This window comes from Pristis pectinata, chromosome 14 (genome assembly GCF_009764475.1).
Source record: "Pristis pectinata isolate sPriPec2 chromosome 14, sPriPec2.1.pri, whole genome shotgun sequence".
Lineage (NCBI taxonomy): Eukaryota > Metazoa > Chordata > Chondrichthyes > Rhinopristiformes > Pristidae > Pristis > Pristis pectinata.
Genome location: NC_067418.1, coordinates 3,428,540 through 3,448,692, shown reverse-complemented (window position 1 = coordinate 3,448,692; position 20,153 = coordinate 3,428,540). Strand labels below are relative to the sequence as shown.

The 20,153-nt window shown below is 42.4% G+C and overlaps 1 protein-coding gene across 3 annotated transcripts in view; it reads right to left on the bottom strand.

Annotated features, from left to right (window-relative positions):
* Positions 1–20,153, bottom strand: part of far1 (fatty acyl CoA reductase 1) — a 114,225-nt gene that overhangs the window by 9,547 nt on the left and 84,525 nt on the right. For all 3 annotated transcript variants that reach the window (XM_052029079.1, XM_052029077.1, XM_052029078.1), the window contains exon 10: positions 3,184–3,313. In XM_052029079.1, coding sequence (XP_051885039.1) covers positions 3,184–3,313 — 130 coding nt within the window. The remainder of the gene's footprint in view (positions 1–3,183; positions 3,314–20,153) is intronic.

The following is a 20,153-nucleotide window of genomic DNA, read 5'->3' as shown; positions in this document are numbered from 1 at the left end:
GCACTGCCTGGAATGTCTCAACGCCCATTCATCTGCTTGAAATATGTTAAACCAATCACATCTCGCTCCACCTCTGGGAGCTAAGTATTGAAGGGGAAAGATTTGCAGGTTAAAAGTGGGGTAAAAAGACACAAGAGACTGCAGATGCTTGAAATCTGGAGCAAGAGGCGCTGAAGGAACTCAGTGGGTCAGGCAGCATCTATGGACGAAAATGAACAATTGATCTTTCGGGTCAAGACCCTTCATCAGGACTGGAAAGAGGGGAGATAGCCGGTATGAAAAGGTAGGGGTGTGCGCGTGTGTGTGTGCGCGTGTGTGTGTGCGCGCGTGTGTGGGGGGGGGTGGAGCAAGAGCTAGCAGGTGATGGGTGGATCCAGGTGAGGGAGGGGGTAGAGTGGGAATGATGTCAGAGCTGGGAGGTGAGAGGTGGAAGGGACAAAGGGCTAAAGAAAATGGAATCTGATAAAAAGAATACACTTTTGAAGAGTTGCCACAGGCACAATTCTGTATCGAATCATCCTCTGAAAAGCAAGTTGCTAATGATTTCTAATTTTAATACAGTCATGTGTTTAGTTTTAAAGCCAAGCTAACTATTTTAGAAAGTGCACTGCAATTAGCAAGTTACCCTTGCCTCTGTCATCTTATGCACTCTATGGAAATTAATATCATATTCCAGACTTAAGTTACTGAGAACAAGCAAGCAGATGCTTTTACAGATTATACACCAACTACCATGTGGCACAAGGCATCTCTCAGAACGCTGTCTAATCCCAAGGTTATAATGTTCCTAACTACTGACCAACCCCAAACATGCCACCAATAACAAGACCAGAAGTCACTTAGATATTTCCTGTCTGATTTCTTTAGGGCAAGATCACCTTCTATTGTCTCCTGGAAACCAGATGTAGCTTATGTTGTACTTTTGACCTTAATATTACAAGATATTAATTCAAGGCTGGTGCAATTTTTCTAAAGCCAGAGTGCCACAGGAATAGATGGTTTTTATGTAGTGCCTTTCATTGTACAAGGACTGTGCTGCCAATAAAGTGCAGTCATGTAGTAAAACACAGAAAATGTAGCAGCCAATTGAAGCCAGAAATAAAAGCTCATGGTGTTGGAAGTAAACTGTTGGCATGGATACAAGATCAGCAGGCTAACAAAATAGGGAGTGTGTCTTTTTTCTGCTTAAGGTACAAGCAGTGGCAAACCACAAGGATTGGTGCTGGGGCCGCAACCTTTTTTTGCAATTTATATAAATGACTTGGATCAAGGTGTTATGGTTAAACTTGCTGATAACACAAAGGTGGATAAGAAAGCAAATTATGAAGAGGACATGAAGGGCGATAAAGGGATACAGATAGATCAAATGATTTGGCAGATGGAGTATAATGTGGGAAAATATGATATTATCCATTTTGGCAGGAAAATTAAAATGTTGCAGCTGTATAAAACTTTGGTTAGGCCACATTTAGAGTATTGTGCGAAGTTCTGATCGACACATTACAGGAAAGATGTGCATCCATCATTAAGGACCTGCACCGTCTGGGACGTGCCCTCTTCTCGTTACTACCATCGGGGAGGTGGTACAGGAGCCTGAAGACCCACACTCAACAATTCAGGAACAGCTTCTTCCCCTCTGCCATCAGATATTAAACCTGATTCTGAGGTTTTGGACAGGGTGCAGAAGAGATTCACCAGGATGTCGCCTGGATTAGAGAGTATTAACTATAAGGGGAGGTTGGATAAACTTGGGTTGTTTTCTCTGGAGTGTCAGGGGCTGAGGGGATTCCTGATAGAAGTTTATAAAATGATGAAAGACATAGATAAAGTAGGTAGTCAGAGTCGTTCTTCCCCAGGGTGGAAACATCAAAAACTAAGAGGGCATAGCTTTAAGGTGAGAGGGGGAAAGTTTAAAGATTTGAGGCAAGTTTTTTTTAAATACACAGAGAATGGTAGGTGCCTGGAACATACTGCCGGGAGAGTGGTTACAACATTTACAATAGCAATGTTTCAGAGGCACTTAGAAAGACACAAGAGCAAGCAGGGAATGATAGCCTAGTCCTGGTCTTCATTTATATGTCTATCTGTTCCATTGCACAGCAAGGCCTCACAAAGAACATTGTTTGTTTTCCGAGAGCAGTGGGGGCTCTGCTACACGATTTGGCTGCTGCATTCCCTGCTTTACAGCAGGAACTGCACTTCAAATCTGTCCTGTTAACTTGCAAATTTCTTGAGCCAAGGAATGATTGAGTGATAAATGCGGGCAAGAATACCTTGGAGGACTGCCCCGCTCCTTGAATAATGCAGAGTTATCTTCGACATTCACCCCAGGGAGACAGTTAAATATTTTCATAGAGTCATAGAAAGTACAGCACAATACAGTCCCTTTGGCCGAAAATGTTGTGCCGACTTTTAAACCTTGCCTAAGACTATCTAACCCCCTCCTCCCACATATCCCTCTATTTTAAATTCCTCCATATCTAGCAATCTCTTAAATTTGACCAATGTACCTGCCTCCACCACCGCCCCAGGCAGCATATTCCACGCCTCAACCACTCTCTGGGTAAAAGTCCTCCCTCTGACATCTCCCTTGAACTTCCAACCCATTACTTTAAAGCCATGCCCTCTTGTATTGAACACTGGTGCCCTGGGAAAGAGGCACTGGCTGTCCACTCTATCTATTCCTCTCAATATTTTGTACACCTCTATCATGTCTCCTCTCATCCTCCTTCTCTCCAAAGAGTAAAGCCCTAGCTCCCTTAGTCTCTCCTCATAATCCATACTCTCTAAACCAGGCAGCATCCTGGTAAATCTCCTCTGCACCCTTTCCAATGCTAAAAGAATGCATTATCCCCCTCAATTCTAGACTGGGAGATCTCAATGGACTGGGACTAGAATCCACGGATAGCTGATTGAGAGGTGAGAGTATTACCACCACACCAAGGCTGTCATCAGGCTCTGGAGTTAAAGCATCTCCTCTCATCAGGCACCCATATTGCAAAACTGTCTAATTCTCCAACAGTCACAGAGGCTGCAGATAGAAAATGGTCAGTGAGGGAGAGATGTGCGATTGGATCCAAGTTTACTGTAGGTACCAAAACGGAGAGACCTAGATGTCCAAAAAGGATTATAATGAATTCATACCGCAAAGGTTCAATCGTTAAGGTATATATTTAGACCTACCTTCTTGTCATCCAGGCTCATTTGACTCATGAGCATGTTTATATTATCAGTGTTCCACACCCATGAATGGCTTGTGAAGTATTCAACCAACATCATTGATCTGTGAAGCCGATTAATGACTTTCATCATCCTGAAAACAAGGTTAATCAATGCAATCAAAGTTAGCACTTGTGTATATTCACAAAACATGACAACAGTGCATCACTGAAAAAAGTTAAATCAGACGGAAGTTACAGAATTGTAACATAACTGGTTAGGCAAAGTTAGGTTACATTCCTGCAGGTTTAAAGAACCCAAATCTAATAACACCTGCAATAGATCACAGGAAAAGTTACTAGGAAAATGCACAGGTTGGCAGTTCAATTTCCAAAATACTGGTGAAATTAATTTCATATATGGCTGTCAAATTAATAGACTGAAAAGCTCCAAAACAACAGTTATTAACCTTTACAGTACAGTTAAACCTGGATGCATTCCCAAGACAAGCTGGGCAAGTTTCAACACTGCAGACTATAGACAGGGCAATGAACAAAAATCAGATTTAAAGGAGCTGTATTTCTGTTACTTTGCAGGATTTTAGTAAACAAGGGTACACATCGGAGCAGGCAAAACTGCAATTGGTGAACATTAACAGCAGAAACCGTGACCACACACAGCATGCTGTATAAATTGAGGGTCTCAGTCAGAGATTGTATGACCAGTGTACAGGAGAAGTCAATCAAACATTCATTTCGTCTTTGCAAAGAGTTCAGGTGGGCAAGTAAATCAGTTTGCAAGAATCACAAATATTCACCTTAAATGAGTATTTAAATCCTGATTTTGGGGCAATTAGTGAATCAGATATTTTGGGAAACCAGCCTGAAGTTGAAATTCCTAAGCTTCATCCCAGGTATGGTATCCGTATCTTTAGCTGAGTAGAATCAAACACACTGATATCCAGATTTACTGATCAGTGTTCATAACTGTTTGCACACAGTGCCACTGGTTTATGATGTCAAACACAGCTGTTTCCATAAATAAGGATTCTGGCATTTTGGAGATGAAACTGGACAATTCAGGACATATATTTTCTGTAAATTCATAATAGACAATAGGAGCAGAAGTAGACCATTCGGCCCTTCGAGTCTGCACCGCCATTTTGAGATCATGGCTGATCCTCAACAATCAATATCCTGTTCCTGCCTTGTCCCCATATCCCTTGATTCCCCTATCTATAAGAAACCTATCTAGCTCCTTCTTGACAGTGCCCAGAGAATTGGCCTCCGCTGCCCTCTGAGGCAGTGCATTCCACAAATTCACAACCCTCTGGGAGAAGTTTTTCCTCCCCTCTGACCTAAATGGCCTAGCCCTTATTCTTAAATCATGCCCCCTGGTCCTGGACTTCCCCAACATCTGGAACATATTTCCTGTCTCTATCTTGTCCAATCCCTTAATAATCCTGTATGTTTCAATCAGATCCCCTCTCAATCTTCTCAATTCCAGCGTGTACAATCCCAGTCTCTCCAACCTCTCAGCATAAGACAGTCCCGACATCCCCGGAATTAACCTCGTAAACCTACGCTGCACGCCCTCTATAGCCAGGATATCCTTCCTTAACCCTGGAGACCAAAACTGTACACAATACTCCAGCAGTGGTCTCACCAGGGCCCTGTACAAATGCAAAAGAGTCTCTTTGCTTTTGTACTCAATTCCCCTTGTAATACAGGCCAACATTCCATTAGCCTTCATCACTGTCCACTGCACTTGCTCATTCACTTCAGTGACTGATGAACAAGGACTCCTAGATCCCTTTGTATTTCCCCCTTACCTAACTCCACACCATTCAGATAATAATCCACCTTCCTGTTCCTGCTCCCAAAGTGGATAACCTCACACATATCCACATTAAACTTCATCTGCCAAGTATCTGCCCACTTACCCAACCTATCCAAATCACCTTGAATTCTCCTAACTTCCTCTACACATGTCGCACTGCCACCCAACTTTGTATCATCAGCAAACTTGCTAATGTTATTCACAATGCCTTCATCTAAATCATCAACATAGATCGTAAACAGCGGCGGTCCCAGCACCGAGCCCTGTGGCACCCCACTAGTCACAGCCTGCCATTCTGAGAAACATCCATTCACCCCTACCCTTTGTTTCCTATCCGCCAACCAGTTTTCTATCCATGTTAATACCCACCCCTCCAATTCCACGAGCCCTAATTTTACCCACCAATCTCCTGTGCGGCACTTTATCAAATGCCTTCTGAAAGTCGAGGTATACAACATCCACTGAATCTCCCTCGTCTATTTTCCTGGTTACACCCTCAAAAAACTCCAGTAGATTAGTCAAGCATGATTTGCCCTTAGTAAATCCATGTTGACTCGACCCAATCCTATCATTGCTATCCAAATATGCCGTTATTTCATCCTTAATAATGGACTCTAGCATCTTCCCCACCACAGATGTTAGGCTGTACTTAATAAGAAACTAGATTTTCCAACAGCAGAACCCATTTCACTGAGCAGGCCCAAGTAAGAACATCATGACCATTGATGTACAGATTCAGTTTAGCAATACAATTACAGTACCAATGGACTCTAATCATCTACCCATTTGAAACCTGCATTCCTAATTGTTATCTTTGTGAAGAATTCACAAGCAAGCCTTTACTTCATCTGACTTTGGTTCCTTTACCAAGAATCAGCTCTGACTATAGCACGCTATTGGCTCTTAAATGGATGCAGAGTCATTGTCTTCATTATTTTAAATCACACAAGTCAACCATTCCCTCATGATGTTTTTAACATACCCTCAATCTGTCTGTTACTGGATTGGATCAGTCTGCCCTTGCATTACTGCTGGAATTTAATTGCACTTCTATATTTCTCTCTTCTCCATAAAAACTCAAAAAATGTGTAGAACCCATTTGGTCACTCAAGTCATTCAATAAGAACAGCAGATTGAACAAGTGTTAGGGCAATGGCAACTCCCCTCCAACCTGTGGGACAGTCTGAAAGTTCCACATTGGCCTCATTAGCTGCCTCCCCATCCACAATACCACAGCAGAGACAAATCATCCTGTATCTCAAAGGACTGCCTAAGCAACAGCTCAGTTCGCCTTCAAAGGCGTTCCCACAAGAGCACTAAGTGAGGGGGATAAGTCTGTCACGTACCAAACCACAGCACAGGGTGTCAAACAGTAGCCCTGCAGTAGAGATTGTGTGCTGCCGCCTCTACTAACATTTGCACACTAGTCCTGATATTTGAAATGGTGCAGCTATTTTGCTGTATTCACTGCACTCCAACCAGAATCAATGATATGAGCAATGCAAACACCAGTGTTTCACTGTTTCATGGAATCCAAACTGAACTTACTCTAGTAGGGACCCTAACCAGCCAGTTCTACAGCCAGACCCATCTGTTCGCTTCTCCCTGAAATACACATGAAGACTTGCCTGAAGAAGCCTTCACTTCAGCCCAACGATCCCTCACTCTTACTATTCATCAGGCAAAGAAATGTCACCCCAAATTCAGCGCAGAAACAGGCCCTTCGGCCCAACTCATCCATTCCAATCAAGGTGCCTACTTGAGTTAATCCCATTTGCCTGTGTTTGGCCCATACTCCTTGAAACCCTTCCTACCCATGTACCTGTCTAAATGTCTTTTAAACACTGTAATTGTACCCACCCCACCTCCATCACTTCCTCTGGCAGCTCGTTCCATACACCCACCACACTGTGTGGAAAAACTTGCCCCTCAGGACTCCTTTAAATCTTTTCCCTCTCACCTTAAACAATTGCCCTTGAGTTTTAGATTCCTCTACTCTTGGGGGGGGGGGGGAGAAGAGAAGAGACATGACCACCAACCCACCCCTATTTCATAATTAATGTTGTTTGTTTCTTTTTTGTTCTAATTATATTCTTGTAAAAACTGTGTATGATTTCTGTTTGTTTTCCTTGTGAATGCTGCTTACATGATGCTATGTGATAAGATTTCTTTATTAGTCACACGTACATCGAAACACACAGTGAAATGCATCTTTTGCATAGAGTGTTCTGGGGGCAGCCCGCAAGTGTTACCACGCTTCCGGCGCCAACATAGCATGCCCACAACTTCCTAACCTGTACGTCTTTGGAAGGTGGGAGGAAACCAGAGCACCCGGAGGAAACCCACGCAGACACGGGGAGAACGTACAAACTCCTTACAGACAGCAGCGGGAATTGAACCCGGGTCACTGGCACTGTAATAGCATTATGCAAACCGCCACACTACCGTGTGTTGCTGCAAGTAAGTTTTTCATTGCACCTGTACTTGTGTATATGACAATAAACTTAACTTCTTCACTGTTATTTCAAGTTTATGCTCCCATTATACAGGATTCATCCAGAGGCAATTCTCCAACTTCAACCTACACTTTATCAAACAGCTTCATAACTTTTAAAGGTCACCATCAGATAATTTAGAACACTGACCCACGGAATCATCTTCGATAGTTGCAACCTCAGTTCAGACCAACTCCCTGAAATTCCACCCTGCACTTTCCACATTCCAGTTAACATTTTAGTAGCAGCCACAAAATGTCCCCTATATAAACTACACAGAATCTGAAGCAGATTTAATGCAAACATCTATAACCTACTACAAAATATGATAAAAATATTTTACAACAGTGTGTCCCAAAAATAATAGCAAATGCAGAAGTGGCGAACTGTACCTCTGATAGTTAAGTAAATAACACTAGACATCATTCTAAGAAATGTGATTTTAACATTCATTTACATTCTACTCTGTATTTAATATGCCAGCTTTTTTTTGATAATGTGTATGGTTCAAACCCTTGCTTAGTGGGTCTTGGTTGATGTGTGTCCAGTAAATACACATGTATTACTGCGAGGGATTTTCTACTAAATTAATGCACATGGTGAACACTGGTATTGCCACACCAGCAACATGCCAGGAAATATCACTGATCTAGGTCAGTTAGTGATTAATGAAAACACTGAGAGTTCCTCCTTTGGAGGGGATGGATGATTGGTAAAATAAGATATCTTTATTAGTCACATGTACATCGAAACACACAGTGAAATGCATCTTTTGTGCAGTTCTGGGGGCAGCCTGCAAGTGTCACCATGCTTCCGGTGCCAACATAGCATGCCCACAACTTCCTAACCCGTACGCCTTTGGAATGTGGGAGGAAACCGGAACACCCGGAGGAAACCCACGCAGACACGGGGAGAACAGACAAACTCCTTACAGACAGTGGTCGGAATTGAACCCAGGTCGCTGGCGCTGTAAAGTGTTACCCTAACTGCTACACTACCATGCCTGCCGTACTACCGTGCTTGCCCTATATTCACAGAGTCATTGTTGTGAGAAAAGGTTCTTTTTGGTCAAAGGCAGAGGGCTCTGGACACAGTCTTTGGATTTTGAAAAAGGATTTATTCACAAAGATAAACGTGGGAATAGAATGAACAGGAACAGATGCACACACACACGTACTTGGGTGATCACAAAACGTGAGGATAGTCACAACAGAGGTGAAGTGCACGCATGCGCGCACACACACACACACAGTGAACTAGTTACAAATGATCAGGGAAAACGCAATACAGTGCCTGAACCCCCGACTCTGGACAAGCATCGGCTCTTTGGTCCCAGGAATCCTTAGTAGTGCACAGCTTACCTCCACATCCCTCGGAGAAACAAACAGAAAGCAAGCCAGCATGCAGCATTTTTTATACTGCTGAAGGGCTGGGGGTGGTCCAGCCCAGGTAATTCAAAAGGTCCAATGGCTCGGTGCCAGCAAGGACAAAGGTGCTTAAACAGACCAATAGTTCAGGTGTGCACAGAGGGGCAGGGGTGGAGCCAAATGACCCAATGAGCAATGCTGTCATCCAACCAGAGGGGTCAGTGTTGTCACTGTCACATGACAGCCATGACCTTTCACACTACAGTCATAGAATTATACAGTCATACAGCACAGAAACACCCCTTCGCCCCACCATGTCCATGCTGACCCTTCCACACCCCCTCCCCATCTACACTAATACCATTGGTCCGCATTAGGACTGTATCCTCTATGCCTGACCTACTTATGTGTCTGTCTAAATGCATCTTAAACAGAGTGATTGTATTGGAGTCCACCACCTCCTCGGGCAGAGCATTCCAGATATCAAACCACAGTTATTACCCCACAGATATTACCCCTCAGATCTGATTTCAAACCTTTCTCACCTTAGACCTATGCCCTCTTATTTCGATGCCCCAACCATCGGAAAAAGCTTTTGCCTATCTACTGGATCTATGCCTCTCCTAATCTTATATAATTCTATCAGGTCACACCTCAGCCACCTTCATTCCAGGGAAAACAAGCCCAGTCTATCCATTCTCTTCCTACAACTAAAGTCCTCCAATCTAGCATCTCCAGTTCCACGTAGCAAATATTAGCGATGACACCTGCACCTTGCTAATCGTCATTAGCCCACTGCCGATAATGTTATACAGAGGGTGAAAGGCAGAGGTACAGAGAGAAAAGACATTGCATTCATATCTTGGGAGGCCTGATGGAGTATGTGGTGTTGGGTCAAAGGGCAACAAGGCCCTCATGATATGGAACAAACGGGGTTCTGAATGCTCTTACTCTTCCTCCCATGACCCAGTGTTGAAAGATCTTTATGCAGAATGAATTTCTTTTCAAGTACAGTCATGTATAACTGGAAGTGTGGCAGCCAACTTAAGCACAGCAAGTTCCCACAAATGATCCAATAAGCCATTTTTACTCTTACTGATCTTAAGTGAGCAGTTAATACCAGCCCAGGAAACAGTAAATCTATGTCCCACCTTTTCTCTGATATAATTCCTTGGGCTTTAGTTAGACATCTCAGCGAAAAGACAAGTGGTTCACTCCAAATACTGAAAATGTCAGCTCTACCTTCAAAATGACACTCAAGTCTACAACCTTGACTCAGAGATGCAAGTGTTACCCACTATGCCACTGTTAAACCAACTTGGATTTTTAATCACGATAAGTGAGTAATTTTTTTTTGTACAGTATTTTGTTCAAGAATAACTGCACCATTGAGGACAAAGTCCAGAACCACATCTGGTTCAAACCATTAAGAGTTCAACAGCATACATGACTGCTATATCAACACATCTAGAAGGAAAACAAACCAGGCTCTAACACAGGAAGCCTCAATATTAATAGCATAAGCTATCACCTGCATTTTGTGACACCTCCACCACACAACTGTGTACAAACAACACATCAACATCACATACATCCATCAGCGCCAGAGCACCCACCTCAAACACAACAACCTCAAACACAACATAAAGCTACCAACGACAGACATTGATCTACAATGATACTTTCTACCTCCATAGAAGCTGACTGATCTGCAAAGTGTTTCCAATATTTCCTAGTTCAACTGGAAACTTGCAGCAACCACAGTACTTTATTATAACATTCCAGGCAAAGGACAATACATCAAGGTCCAACAATTGTCAAATTGGGCGTGTCCTCAGGGCAAATCTAAGTATCAGTCTGATACAAAAATGAACAAAAGTGCCAATAACTTCATTCATAAATGGCAACTCCATCCAGAGACATCGACATGAAAAATAAATTGTGACGGCTGATGGAATTGAGAGACCTGCTTAGGAATGAAAATAAAACAAAAATAGGAGAAACTGGAACTCTGACCCTTTAACCCAACTGGATGTTCTTTCTGACTGACCCAAAATGTTGATTTTGTTCCTTTAAACTCAGATGTTGCCTGATTTACCCATTGTTGCCATTTTTTTGCTTTTATTAGTATTCCTTGGGGCCCTTTATGAAATTGATGGAGAATCAGTATTGCAGCCAATATAGCTGTTGCAATGACCCAGGTTCAAACCTGACCTCAGCTGTTGTGTGGAGTTTGCACGTTCACCCTGTGGCCGCGTAGGTTTCCTCCAACATCCCAAAGACGAGCAGGTTGATAGGTTACTTGGCCGTTGCCCCAAGTGTGTAGGTACTTCCCTTCAACCATTCGGTTCCTGAACCAACCGGCATAATCCTAATCACTACAGTTTAGCAACACTATGAACACTTTGCACTTAAATAGACTTTACTTTTATTCTAATTGTGTTCCTTCTCGTAAGAATTGTGTAAAACTTGTTTAATTTATGTTTCTGTTAATGTTGTGTATCTGATGCTATGCACCTGTGATGCTGCTGCAAGTTTTCCACTGCACCTGTGCACACATGGACTTGTGCATCTGACAATAAATGCAACTTTGAAACTTTGAATGATAGAATTGATGGGAGTGCAGTTGGGTGGGGGGGGAGATACATTATTGGTAAAATTAGTGTGGCAATGAGGATGGCTCTGTGAAGACTGAAGGCTCACTGTAGATGAATGGTCTTCTATGTCATAAGCAAATATAGAATTAATATGGAAGAAGGCAGATTGTCTTATTATTAAATAAGCACAAAGCTAAAAACTGTTTGGAGATGTGTACTAATGTTAAAAGGCTGCAGGAATGGTCAATGAACAACAGACTATACCAGGAGTTTAAGATCAAGGCAAAATGATTACAGTAAAGAGTAGCTAACACTGCAACTGGTAGTTCTCCGTCTGATGTCGGAATGGTAACATGGCTGACAGCAAGGCATGAGGTGAGGGTTCAGATCTTTTGCAGCATCATCTCTTGGCTTGAAAGGCAAAATTCTCACCACAACATGAATTTAACACAACAGCTACCGAAGTCTTAACACAGGTCTGCTACCCAAGAATTTTCCAGTTGGGAAAAAACATGGAAAAACAAAAATCAGGTGAGCAAATGGTATTTTTGTAAACAATCTCTCAGCTTCAGAAAATAAGCAGACTGTGGAATCTCAGGGGTTATCTTAAGCCTCAGAGAATACTACACAAATATAGTCTGTACACTTTTCAGATTGTGCAATAAACCCCATCATTACAGGCAGAACGTCCTCTCCAGACCCACCTCATGCAAATATTTGCTTTATACCTTCTGAATGCAAACCACCATTTGCATTGGTGTGGAACTCCATCTACATCAATGTGTACGTTGTGCAAACATACCACAAAGTCAATAAACCAGGTACAGTTTCCGCCTCTTAACACCCCTCTGTTTGGCTAAATTACATACGCCATGTTTCCGTCCACTCAAGCCTCTTCCACTTATCATCCACATGCAACAGTTTAACCTCTATTACCTTCCCCAGCCTCCCCTGAAGATCATCCCTACCCACGCTCTCTTGTAATTTGTTGCAGCTCTCCTCAGTATTCCCCTCCCTACACCCAATCTGGCATCACTTACAAATTCAGAAATTTAATAGTCGATTCCAAAATCTAAACCATTAATACAGGTGGTGAACAGGAGTGGTCCCTGTACCGATCCTTGCGAGACAGCACTGCTGTTAATTGCTACCCATGCCTCGATGTCTGCCTTGAAGCCAGCTGGCAATCCATTCTGCTACTTTCTGACATCGCTTTCTCCAACCTTCTTTATTAGTCTATTTTAATTGGTAATTTTAAATTGGTAATTGGTTTAATATTGTCACATGTACCAAGATACAGTGAAAAGCTTTGCATGCCTAATGCATGCCATCCAGACAAGTCATTCCAAACATAGGTACATCAAGGCAGTACAAAGGGAAAAGCAATAACAGAATGCAGAATATAGTGTTACAGGGAAAGTGCAGTGCAAGCAAACAAATAAAGTGCAAGCACCATGAATAGATTGACAAATCAAATAAGATGCAAGGGCCGTGACCATATCGAAACTCTTTTGAAAATCTAGATGAATTACATCCAATACTTTATGATTGCTCATGTTCCACTGCTTCAAGAATTTAATAAATTAGTCAAACAACATCTATCTACCAGGCTGACTATTCATTACATACATGTAGATTTTATTATTCCTTTTAGTATAGATTCCATTATTTTCCCCCCTTCTACCGATGTTAAGCCATGATCTACATTTCCCTGTCAAAAGACTTGCATATCCAAAGGTTCCAATATCTTGGCGGGAATGTTTAATTTAGTTGTAGGGGAGGGTTTAAACTGATCTGGCAGGGGGATGGAAACCAGGATGTTAGGTTACAAGATGCTAAGGTAAAGGAGGAAGTTTATAGAAACAAGTCCAATGAGGATGGCAAGAAGGACAGGCAGGTGAGAAGTCAGGATAATTTGCTGAATAATAGTACAACAAGTCAGGATGCTAGGATACAGAATGTTAGGATAGGGGATGAGGCATATAGGAACATGTCTAAGGTAGTATGTAGTGCAGATGGTAAGAAGGATAGACGGGTGGAAAGCCAGGATAATCTGCTGAACAATAGAAGTACAACAAAATTAATAGCAGATACCGGACTAAACGTACTATATTTAAATGCACATAGCATTAGGAATAAAGTAGATGACCTAGTGGCACAACTACAGGTTAATAAATACGACATTGTGGCAATCACCGAGCCATGGCTTTATGATGGATGTGATTGGGAACTGAATGTCCAGGGGTACACAGTGTATAGGAAGGATAGGCGGGTAGGCAGAGGGGGAGGTGTGGCCATGATGGTTAGTAGTGATATAAAATCAATAGAAAGGAAGGATATTGGGTCAGAGGAGGTGGAATCCTTGTGGGTGGAGCTAAGAAATAGCAAGGGTAAAAGGACAATAGTAGCAGTCATATATAGGTCCCCTAATAGCAGTCAGCAAGTGGACGATAAGTTGCAGTTTGAGATAGAAAAAGCATGCCAGAGTGACATTGTGAAGATCATTATGGGGGATTTTAACATGAAGGTGGACTGGGAAATCCAGAATGGCGGTAGTACTCAGGAGAGGGAGTTTGTGGAATGTCTAAGGGATGTTTTTCTAGAGCAGCTTGTTGAAGAGCCCACCAGGGGATCGGCTGTTTTGGATTGGGTGCTGTGTAATGAACCGGAGGTGATTAGGGAACTAAAGGTAAAGGAACCACTGGGAACCAGTGATCACAATATGATTGAGTTCAGTTTCAAGTTTGAGAAGGAGAAACTGATAACTGGTGTATCGATATTTCAGTGGAACAAAGGAAATTACTATGGTATGAGAGAGGAGTTGGCCTTAATTGATTGGAAGAGTAAGCTGGCTGGAGGGACGGCAGAGGAGAAATGGAAGGAATTTCTACAGGAAATAAGGAAATTGCAGGATAGATATATTCCAAGGAAAAAGGTTTTGAATGGAAAAAAGGCACAAATGTGGATAATGAGAGAGGTGAAGGCTAAAATAAAAGCAAAAGGGGCAGCGTACAAAGAAGCAAAGATTAGTGGGAAAACAGAAGACTGGGAAGCTTTTAAAAACCTGCAGAGAGAAACTAAGGTCATTAGGAAAGAAAAGATGAATTATGAAAGGAAGTTGGCGGATAACATTCGAAAGGATACTAAGAGTTTTTTTAAATACATAAGGTGTAAAAGAGAGACACGGGTTGATATAGGACCAATTGATAACGGTGCAGGAGCTATTATAATGGACGATAGAGAGATGGCAGAGGAATTGAATGAATATTTTGCATCGGTCTTCACCGTGGAGGACATCAGCAATGTGCCAGTTAGTCAGGAGTCTCACGAAATGGAATTGAGTTCAGTTAAGAGTACTAGGGAGAAGGTGCTAGGAAAACTAAATGGGCTAAAGACTGATAAGTCTCCCGGACCGGATGAGGTGCATCCCCGGGTTCTGAAGGAGGTGGCTTTAGAGATAGCGGAGGCATTGGCGATAATTTTCCAGAAATCGATAGATTCCGGCGTGGTTCCGGAGGACTGGAGGGTTGCAAATGTAGTTCCATTGTATAAGAAAGGTGGGAGGCAGCATAAAGGAAATTACAGACCTATTAGTCTGACGTCAGTGGTGGGAAAGTTATTGGAATCGATCCTCAAAGACGGGCTTACGGAATACCTAGAGGCGCAAGGCAAGATAGGTCCTAGCCAACATGGTTTTGTGAAGGGAAGATCCTGCCTGACCAACCTATTGGAGTTTTTTTAAAGAAATCACAGGTAAGGTGGATAAGGGAGAGGCGGTAGATGTTGTGTATTTAGACTTTCAAAAGGCCTTTGATAAGGTGCCTCACAAGAGACCGATTAATAAGATGAGAGGTCATGGAATTACAGGTAGGATAACAGAATGGGTGGAGCATTGGCTGGTTGGCAGGAAGCAAAGAGTGGAAATAAAAGGATCTCGTTCTGGTTGGCTACCGGTTACTAGTGGTGTGCCGCAGGGGTCGGTGTTGGGACCGCTCCTTTTTACCTTGTACATTAACGATTTGGATGATGGAATAAATGGTTTCGTGGCTAAGTTTGCGGATGACACCAAGATAGGGGGAGGAGTAGGGAGTATTGAAGAGATAAGAAGGTTGCAGAGAGACCTAGACAGTTTAGGAGAATGGGCAAGGAAATGGCAGATGAGATTCAATGTAGAGAAATGTGCAGTTGTACACTTTGGAAGCAGAAATAAGCGGGCAGATTATTATCTAGGAGGAGAGAAAATCCAAAGCACGGAAGTACAAAGGGACTTGGGGGTACTCGTGCAGGATACCTTAAAGGTTAACCACCAGGTCGGATCGGTGGTAAAGAAAGCGAATGCTATGTTGGCATTCATTTCGAGAGGTATAGTGTATAAAAGTAAGGAAGTGTTGATGAGGCTCTACGGGGCACTAGTGAGGCCTCATTTGGAATATTGTGCGCAGTTTTGGGCCCCACATCTTAGGAAGGATGTGTTGACGTTGGAGAGGGTTCAGAGGAGATTTACGAGGATGATTCCAGGAATGAAAGGGCTTACGTATGAGGAATGTTTGTCGGCTCTTGGACTGTATTCACTGGAGTACAGAAGAATGAGAGGGGACCTCATAGCGACATTTAAAATATTGATAGGAAAGGACAGAGTAAATGTGGCTAGGCTGTTTCCCTTGGTGGGCGAGTCCAGAACCAGAGAGCACAATCTTAGAATTAGAGGGTACAGTTTCAAAACAGAGATGAGGAAAAATTTCTTTAGCCAGAGGGTGGTGAATTTGTGGAACTCCTTGCCACGTACAGCAGTGGAGGCCAGATCAGTGGGGGCGTTCAAGGAAGAGATAGATAGATATCTAAATAGTCAGGATATCAAGGGATATGGGGATAAGGCTGGAAATTGGGATTAGAATAGTTTTTTTTTCTTCCCCCATTCCCCATTTCTCATTTCTATTTCCCCTTCCTTGGAGCCTGCTTCTGCTCCCTTGTCTTGTGATCTTGTGATATCTGCATGTCTCACTTTGATTAAAATTTGCCCGTCTCTTTCACTGCCAGTAACTATATGCTTGATGATCAGCTCTCTCTTCTGATGTGAGACATATTGAACAGCTCTCCACCAAAAGCCTCTGATGCTTCTTCTCACAATGAGGCCCAACCACCTTCAGTTGCTTCAAATACAACTTCATTATCTGACATGCCGGTTCCAGCTCCTAGGGACTTTGCAATTAGTCCTATTCCTACAATTCTGTCTACATTTCTCGCTGCCTCAGAAAAGCAGCCAACGTAATCAAAACCCCTTCCCACCCCAGACCCTCTGTTCTCCCCCTCCCCCCAAAATCAGGCAGAAGATACAAAAGCCTGAAAGCACGTACCACCAGGCTCAAGGACAGCTTCTATCCTGCTGTTATAAGACTATTGAAAGGATCTGTCGTTCGATAAGATGGACTCTTGACCTCACAATCTACCTTGTTATCGACTTTACCTTATTGCCTGCCTGCACTTTATAACTGTAACACGATATTCTGCATTCTGTATTGTTTTCCCTTGTACTACCTCAATATACTGATGTAATGACATGATCTGTACGGATGGCATGCAAAACAAAGCTTTTCACTGTACTTCAGTACATGTGACAATAATAAACCAATTACCAATAACTTGTGATATCTTCTCTCTGCATCTAATGCTTTTGTGAAGGTTTGTAGTGAATGAGCCCTCATTGCCAATTCTGGAATCTCATTCCATGGGTCTATTACATCTCAGGAAAGTAAAACCAAAACCTCACCAAACTGCTGGGCACTGGGTTTACTTAGTGCTTCACCTCAATGACCAAAGACTTCTACATGTTGTCAGTAACTCCTAAATATTGATCACTACTCGGTTTGTGTCTTCAGTCATTTCAAACATGAACTAGGAAACCAAACTGTGTGCGCCTGGAGACACAAGAGACTGCAGATGCTGGAATCTGGAGCCACAAACATCAACAATTCCTTTCCTCACACAGATGCTGCTGGACCCACTGAGTTCTTCCAGCAGATTGTTAGTTGTTCCAGATTCCAGCATCTGTAGTCTCGTGTTTCTCATCTGCTGGAGGAAAACAGCGGGTCAAGCAGCATCTCTGGAAGATACGGAATTGTTGACGTTTCTGGTTGAAACCCTGCATCACAGATTCTCTTCCCAGCTTTTCTCTCCATAGATGTCATCCAACCTGCTATGTAATCCCCAGCATTTTCTGTTTTCATTTCTCTTCTTTGCCCTGTCTGATTCAACCCCAATGCCCAAATGGAGTCTGAGATAAAAGACCCAGACTATACACTATATTCCACATCAGCTCCTATCAATCCCTTAAACTTTGTGGGTATACACTGTCGCAAACTGTTCAGCTCCCACAAATTCCACCTAGAAAGTTTAATATTTAGCCAAAGAAATGGCTCAAGCCAGTGACCAGTTTTCCTGGAGAGACAAGGTGATTAATGTCAGCCCTTTCTCTAACCAATAAACGCAAGTACATTCAATCATTTTTTTTAAATTTTAAATTCCAACTTAAAAGCTTTACACAATGCCTACACTCCCTCAACAAGAGTCCCAATAAAGGAGCTGATTATTTTCAGCGGAAACTTGAGAACAGCCAGCTTCTCTTGGTCAGTGGGAAGACTCGAGACTGTGCTGCATTTTGCAGTCACGTTGATAGTTACTGGCTATCTAATCTGAGACAGAATCAGAGCATGCAAACTCTGGGTGTACCATTCTACTGCAAGGATAAGGCAAACTGCTCTAGCTCTGTAAACAAAGTACATGGAAGCTACTCTTTCACCAGCCAAATTCAATAAATGCAGATGGAAAAGGTACAAACTGACAACCTTCCTCAGTGCAAACCCTAAATTGAACACCAGCTGTTGGGGTGCCACCAAAACAATTAATTAAATATTCAGGCACTACTGAGCTTCAATAGTACTTGTGCATCCGAAATCAATTCAAACTGAGTCGTGTTTTACACAGCCACAACACCAAGAAGTTACAAAATGATTTCATTGGACATGCAAGACTTGAGTTCAGATTTCAATGTAAATCTAGTTCACTTCTATTTTCTGAAAATGATTTATTTCTAATGCTCCAAGTGAAACCTATGATTAGCTGCCGGATGAGCAGAATCAGCAAATATACCATGAGGATCAGAAGTTCATCTTGGCAACTAATGCTTCACAGCTAATCCATCAGTTGAGAGGCAAATAAGGTCAACAGCAAGTACACAAGGATACAGCCTTTAGATAAGCTCACTTTCCAACACTGGAAGTATAGCACACACTCTCCAATTATACCAAAACTTGGTACTCAAAAGTGATTGGCTAAAACAAGGGCGACATCCCTCTCCAAATCAGTTAGCTCCCCAAGTTCTCCACTTGATCGGTCTTTTAGGTAGTTTATAAAGAGAGGCTCATGTTAATTCTGTACACACTGCACTGACTCACAATGGAACGCAGAACTAAAATCCTAGCAGTGATGGACATCTATACCATGCCTTCCTACATCTTGTCCTATCATTTTCCAGCCCTAATGAAGGGTCTCGACCCAAAATGTCAACTGGTCCATTTTCCACCATAGATGCCACCTGACCTGCCGAGTTCCTTCAGCTTTTTGTATGTTGCTCCAGGTTTCCAGCATCTGCAGTTTACTGCATCTCGTCTCTGTGTTTCTTACATCGTGGTTTCTTTAAGTCTTTGCTGGTAAGATAAACATATTTGCCCTTCACAAAAGGCACGGCAGCATAATTACTAAGTTACCAACACCCCGAGTCCTGTAAAAGTTTGAATTTCTCGCAGCATTTGGTGAGAATTTGAAGTCAACTGATTAGATAAATACTGTTGATTAGTATCAATGATCATGAAACTAATAATTGATCCAAAAACCCATCCAGTTCTTTGATGCTGCTCAGAAATAAATCGGATACCCATAGCTAGACTGACCTATATGAGAGTGAATATTCACCAATGTGGTAACTGAAGATCTAGCTGCTCAAGTACTTTTCCACCCCATAACACGTTAATGTTCGATGGTGGGTTTTATTCTTTTGTTACGGACTCAGTGAATGTCCCTTTAAGATAGAGAGTGTGTGTGTATTTGTGTGTGTGGCGTGCTTACGTCAATAGAAGATAAAGGACGTAATGACGTTGGAGAAGAAGGAGAGAGAGAAGGGAGAGAGACACCAGCCTGCTAGTTTTCTCTATCGATGGATGAGAAACAATAACTGTGTCTGCCACTGAAATCCATGTATGGAAGTTGGAAGTAATCCGGTGGAGTTCACTTTGTTGCTGACCTGTAGAAGGAAACAGGTATTTGTGTGTGGACGACCACGATTCGGATGCTTTTCGGGGTGAGGAAGTCACTACCGAGTAAACACTTAAGTGTCGTTTGGGTTCCATCGTGGACCATTTGGATTTCGTATTTACTCTCTCTATGTTTCTCTACGTCTACGTCTTATCTTCTGACAACGGTGGTTGTTGAAGAAGCCCTTGCTCATGTTTCACCTTATGGCTTGCGGAACTGAACTTTAAGAACCATTCCTGAACTTGGAGTTTGAGACTTTGTCACACACACATGAAGAGTTTAGTTTTGGGGTTAACATTCAAAGTTTAACATTTTTGAATTCTAACATACTAACATTTTTACTTTTATTTTACGTATTATCATAAGTAGTGATTAATAAAATAGTTTTT